The 6,081-nt window shown below is 38.3% G+C and overlaps 1 protein-coding gene across 1 annotated transcript in view; it reads left to right on the top strand.

The window, feature by feature from the left end:
* Nucleotides 1-5,294, top strand: part of pde8a (phosphodiesterase 8A) — a 46,599-nt gene extending 41,305 nt beyond the window's left edge. Inside the window, exons 19-22 of the mRNA XM_020605771.1 lie at nucleotides 729-861; nucleotides 1,798-1,962; nucleotides 2,068-2,197; nucleotides 3,248-5,294. Of these exons, the coding sequence (XP_020461427.1) occupies nucleotides 729-861; nucleotides 1,798-1,962; nucleotides 2,068-2,197; nucleotides 3,248-3,354 (535 nt within the window). The 3' untranslated portion in view covers nucleotides 3,355-5,294. The remainder of the gene's footprint in view (nucleotides 1-728; nucleotides 862-1,797; nucleotides 1,963-2,067; nucleotides 2,198-3,247) is intronic.
* Nucleotides 5,295-6,081: the final 787 nt, after the last annotated feature.

Below are 6,081 nucleotides of genomic sequence, written 5' to 3'. Positions count from 1 at the left end.
CAAAAAAAAAAAAAAAAAAACAATTCTCATGGTTTACAAAAGAGCTAAAATCACAGTTTTGACTGACACAATGTGAAGATGATTACTACATTTTTATTTTGGGCTGAGCAATTCCTTTAATTTATCTCAAATGGAATGAATTAGCTGACTTTTGTCATAATATGTGATTTCACTAGGGCTTCAACCAACAATTCTGTCCATTTTTCAAATGACTCATTTTCTTCTATCAACAGTCCAAAACCGACAGATACTCAATTCAGTTGTCGCTCAGCTAATCATTGCAGCTCTAGACTGATTGCATTACTTTTGCAAATTTGGCTTTACTAGATATACAAATATTCTGTATATGAGAATATTTGTATTTATCAACGGTTGACAAAATTCATAGAATTAATGGAAATTCTTCATAAAACACTGTGATGTAGTCACCTGAGCTATTATATGGGATAAGCTAAGACTGCCAGCGAAAGCAGTACTGTGGGTGTAGTAATGTGATTTGGGTCCCAAAGCAGAATAGCTCACATGTGCTGGTCCCCTCAGAGGGGGAAGCTGGACAAAGCATCCATTCATCGCCACTGTCACTGCAGTCAGAAGGGGGGAAACTGTTCACACTGGTTCTCATGGTATTTACCACACTGTCATCTCCCTCTCTCTCAGTTTTGTCACAGTTTTTCTCCTGCATCAGTCTCCTTCACCCATCTGATTTCTGTTCGTCTCTTTCTCTCCAGGAATGAATATCGAACACTACGACAGGCCATCATTGATATGGTGCTTGCAACTGAGATGACCAAACACTTTGAACATGTCAACAAATTTGTCAACAGTATCAACAAGCCACTGGCTGCCCTGGAAGAGAATGGGGTGAGAATAAAAACAAAATGAAATGCTTTACAAATGTTTGTATATAGTTCATACCTGTGTAGAAATGTTAGTTCTAACTTTAGCTTTTTGTTTTCTAACTAGATCAGTTTTCTGTATCAGAACAGGAAGGACACAGGTGCATTCAGACACTAGATAAACATAATCTCATTCTGTCACACACTGTGGCAGAAACTCAGGCCAGCGGTATACAAGCAACAATAAGATCAGAGCTTAAGAGATGCTGGTTCAGGGGGACTTGTGGCCTGTTGTTGCCTGGGCACAGATAGGTTTGTGGGGAGAGAATTTTACAACTCTGTAACATCTTTCTCATCTATGTGTGGAATGCTCAACACAGACATTTAAAAGTTATCTTGCCTTTTAAAGGCAGGAATGATACAAATAAATGATCTGAGTGCTGCTTTTTCCTTGAATTCTTATATTGAATACAGCCACTTTTAAAACTGGTAAATTTAGACACAATGACATGTTTGCAATAAACTGTAATTAATGAAGGTGAGGTTTAATAAAGAAGTTACCAATGCTCTGAGAAAATGTTTTAATTGTAGATTTGAAGATCTAGAAAAAAATGAGACCTCAGTCACCTCGACTAAGCAAAACAGACCTCAGTGAACTCAGTCTTGTAACATGCAGTGGCCTGCAAATCATGTGACATGTGCATGGAGCATGCTGTGCTCTTTTATATGTAAGTGTAACTCATTATGAACATGTGCTAAATACAGACCCCTTCTATTGTACATAAAGGAAACTAGAACTTTTATCAGTTGCCAGATGTACTTTATCTTCCCAGTTTGGTTTATGTACAGACGGTTATTTTTAAAGTTGTTCAGCTGCTATAAGGAGCTGTCATTTGCTGCAGATGAGCAGTGAGATAAGTTTGGTTTTCTTTGTGCTGATGTTCTTCTGTTTCTCTTTCAGGGAAACGGTGATGAGGAATCGGTCAAAAGCATTCTGACGTCCCCTGAGAATCGCATTCTTGTCAAGCGGATGCTGATTAAGTGTGCGGACATCTCCAATCCATGTAGGCATCAGGAGCTCTGTATAGAATGGGCCGGACGCATTTCAGAGGAATATTTTGCACAGGTAATTTGGTAAAATATGACATGTCGATGGTGTATGGAGATGGGTCTAGCAGGCAACACTGTTGATTTTTGTGCATGATCACTTGTCCTGTTGTATCTGATACAGACGGACGAGGAGAAGAGACAAGGTCTACCAGTGGTTATGCCTGTGTTTGACAGAAACACGTGTAGCATCCCGAAGTCCCAGATTTCCTTCATAGACTACTTCATTACAGACATGTTTGATGCATGGGATGGTAAGACTGCATAGCATGATGCAAACACAAGAGACACACACATTTATACATCTGAGTGCTATTAGTTGTTACTTAGTTGATGTGTTTTTGTACATATTAGATTCAGGGGCCTTTAAGAGAGACCTGTATACAGTATTAGCATAGACAAACACAATTCTGATAACACAATGGACAATTACTTCTTCACTAAAGTAGACAGTTGTAAGGAGCATGTACAGTAGAGAGCATGTGATTATAATCTTCAAAATGAATGAGAAAAATCCTTATACTAAGTATGTAAGTTGTACAGCTGCTAAATTAGCAACAAAGAATAATCACTGTTAAAAAACATGCTTCACGAGTCTGAGGGATACACCAGCTCCCTATGCCAAATCGGTATCGATGCAGATTCTGACATTATCAATCCAAATGGGTATTGACCAGGACATGACATAGATGCAGTTTCTTTGTTACTCATTATGAAATTTTGTGTTCCCACTGTCAGGTACAGTGTAGTCACAGTGAGCAACCAGTTCCGTTTATAATTCCCCACCAAACTCTGTCCTCATCCAGCCCTGCATAAAAATTAATCTATTGACTCACGTACAGTGTTTCATAGAGATTTTAAGTCTGGGCAAAAGATTAGTGCATTGGTATGAGATCTACCCTCAGTATTGGCAGATATCCTAGGTTGAGGAAATCAGAGAGATAAAGTTGAATTCTTGCATTCCTACTAAGTCTTTTACAAAAAATAAAAAAGATCATGGTGCTGGTTTTAAAAACTGTCATTAAAAACGGTATCAGATCTGATATTTTATAAACTTTTGAATCTATCTCATTAAGATTCAGGTCTCTTTACAAGAGACACCTGAGAACAAGCAGCATTCAAAAATCTCCAAAGGTTGTGAAGGGATCTAGCTTAAGAGCAGCTTGCAGTTCATTCTGTTTAAAAGATGTAGTACCTGAAACTAGTTCTGCCACGACTAAAGGCAATATCTAAGGTTAAGTAACTGCTCGATTCTGTACTGATTTAAAGATTACATTAAGTTTTAACTTCTTTTGTCTTTGCAGCTTTTGCAGACCTCCCCAATCTTATGCAGCACTTGGACAACAACTTCAAGTACTGGAAAGGCCTGGATGACAGGAGGCTACACAGCCTGCGACCGCCTCCAGAGTAGGTACTGCAGTGTTCAGCCCTGAGACTCTGCAGTCCGGGGTAGTCATCCTGTCTTTTGCTGGGGTGTCTCTCTCCCTGCCAGCCCAGCCAACCAAAGGGCCTCCTCGCCTTCACTCTCCTGCTTCTGTAGCGCGCCAAGCGTCCACGTGTCTATCGATACAGAAACCACAAAAAGACTTCCTGACAGGCAATTGCAGCAATAACATTGCTGGATTTACCACCCTGTCAGATGGAGAACTGTGACATAGAGACACGGACACACAGCATCTTTATAAACTTCTTGTGCCTCTCAGGCATTCGTAGCTGGTCAAGGGACATGACTGAGTGAAGGTCCTTTAAAGCCTCCTCAAAGCATCCATCCCTTAATTACCATGTGGGCTCTTTTGTCTGCTGTTTGAATAAAAACTACTTGTTTACTAAAGGAGTGAGCAACACTGGAGGAAAGGATGAAAGGGTGGTCTGGATATGAAGGTGTAGCCATATAATCACCTTTGACATCCATCCCTGTGCTTGCAAGTAAGGCAGGACTGCTCACTCTGCCCCTGGAGGCCACACCATGAAAGAACACTCCACTGCTTGTGTGTGTGTTTTTGATTTGTTTTGTTTCCCGTGTGTCCTTCAGAAACACATCCACGTTGACACATAGCTGTCATGAGACACGTGTGTGAGGAGATGCTTTCTTTTTGGGTCAGGAAGTGGATCTTCACTTTAGGCCATTTCTGAAAAACAAAAACCTCAACGTTATGATCATAGGTAACTAATTACAGATGATTTGGTATGTTAATTTTTCTTAGATGTTCCATATTTTCTATATTATAATTAATAAATGAATTAGTTGATAAATAAGAACAAAATGAATTCAAAAGAGAGAGAAGCCAAAGTTGATGAAGACACAACTCTCAAAAAATGTACAATTATTCAAATGAAGCATTACCATATTAAACATTTTTATTTTCTTAACAAAAATACAGAACCAGTTTGAATGAACACTTTTGTATTGCACTGTAAACAATATTAGAAATGTCTCAGTGACTTGTCCAGGGATGGGATGTTGCATTGGAGAATAAGCTGTCATTGTTGATCATCAGGAGTGTGTGTGTGTGTGGGTGTGCATCTGTGTATGTATGGGTGTGTTTGGGTTGTAGATGTGGGTGCGTGGGCATATTAATTGTTGCAACAATCCCTTACTCTTGGTTTAATGCTGTAAACCGCTTGACATTTGACAACAGCAGAAATATGTGAAAACATTTTGGACTTGAAAATTTTTTCTCCCAGAAATTTTTGTACCTGGTTTATCCTACTGAAAAGACTGCCTTATTTTATACAATATTTATACAGTACATCCCACTGTGCAACTGCAATGGACATCTGAAGTTTTTATTATGACATAGTCAGAAGGTTAGGTTCAAGTAAATCTCAATATTTTTATAGACAATGAATTTTACACTGGATTTGCAGCAAATGAGATCAACCATTATAGCTGTCTGAATACCACAGAGCATGTATACAGAGAACTAAATGGTTATGAAGAATGTGGATCGCAGAGTTGTCTATCACTGTCTTTAAGCAGTCTCCTAGAGGCCAGCTTGCATGAGTTTCTGAACAAACACCATTCTGTTTTGGCCACTTGTCCAGCATCTTTATGCACAGACCCAAGGAACAGCTTTTTGTTCAAGGTTGGTTTCAGATTAGGATACTAATATATGTTTAAAGATTGTTACTTATTAAGAATAGTTCCTCTTTAAACAGTAATAAATGCCATAACAGCTAAGCAAATGATGGTTGGTAAGATGTATTGACCATAATTATTTTTGTTTCTCTTTAATGACAGACTTGTACTCTCAATCAAGGGATTTGTTTGTTCCTTCTGATTCACATCTTGGTCTGAAGGCACGGAAAAAAATTTGAAACTATTCAATGAAAAATAAAATATCAATTATACGTTTACAGTCTATTTGCTGCAATGATTTTGTTTGCCCTCTTTGTCTTGTCTTTTTACACTTGTTTATTAGCCTGCAATATGTCTTCTAAATGTATTGAATATTTGCACCAAGTCTGTCTCTTCAGGCTTGTCAGTTTCTTGTTAGGGAAAATTGTTTTGTTTTTTTTCCAAAAGTTATAAATTCTCTCTTAAAGGTTTAGCTTTAGACCCAGAAAGCACTAAAAATCATGGTTTGGTTTAATAAGAGGCACTTGGACCGCCTCACAAGAGAACACCCATGCCTACATGAGTAGAAGTTTATCATAAAGAAAGCTAAGAGAAGTTTCAAAACATCACCCAGTTTATACCTCAACATGCATATGCAGCAAAATATTCACATCATCTACTTCATATGGGCCATGCACCTCTGGTGTATCTATATACTGTACTTTCCAGGATTTGTGTTCACAAGATAAATCTATTTCCTCCCAATTCAGCAAATTAGCTCATTACTTAACAAAAGTAGTCAGACCAGTGTTTGTCTTTGCATAATCTGTTATCAGTTATCTTCAAGTTTTAAGTAGGTGATAAAAACTGTTTGATTAAGCTTGAAGCAATGGGTTTTATTTTGCTTTTACAGCACAAATACTTTTAACTTCCTATGTGACAGCACATCTTATTCTTCTTTCGGCTGTTCCCGTTAGGGGTCGACACAGCGAATCATCTGTTTCCACCTAACTCTATCCTCAGCATCCTCTACTCTTACCCCAATTAACTTCATGTCCTCTTTTAGCACATCCATATATC

This window comes from Monopterus albus, unplaced genomic scaffold (genome assembly GCF_001952655.1).
Source record: "Monopterus albus unplaced genomic scaffold, M_albus_1.0 scaffold72.1, whole genome shotgun sequence".
NCBI classification, from domain to species: domain Eukaryota; kingdom Metazoa; phylum Chordata; class Actinopteri; order Synbranchiformes; family Synbranchidae; genus Monopterus; species Monopterus albus.
The sequence above is the reverse complement of the archived record's forward strand: the minus strand, read 5'-3'. Positions and strand labels throughout refer to the sequence as shown.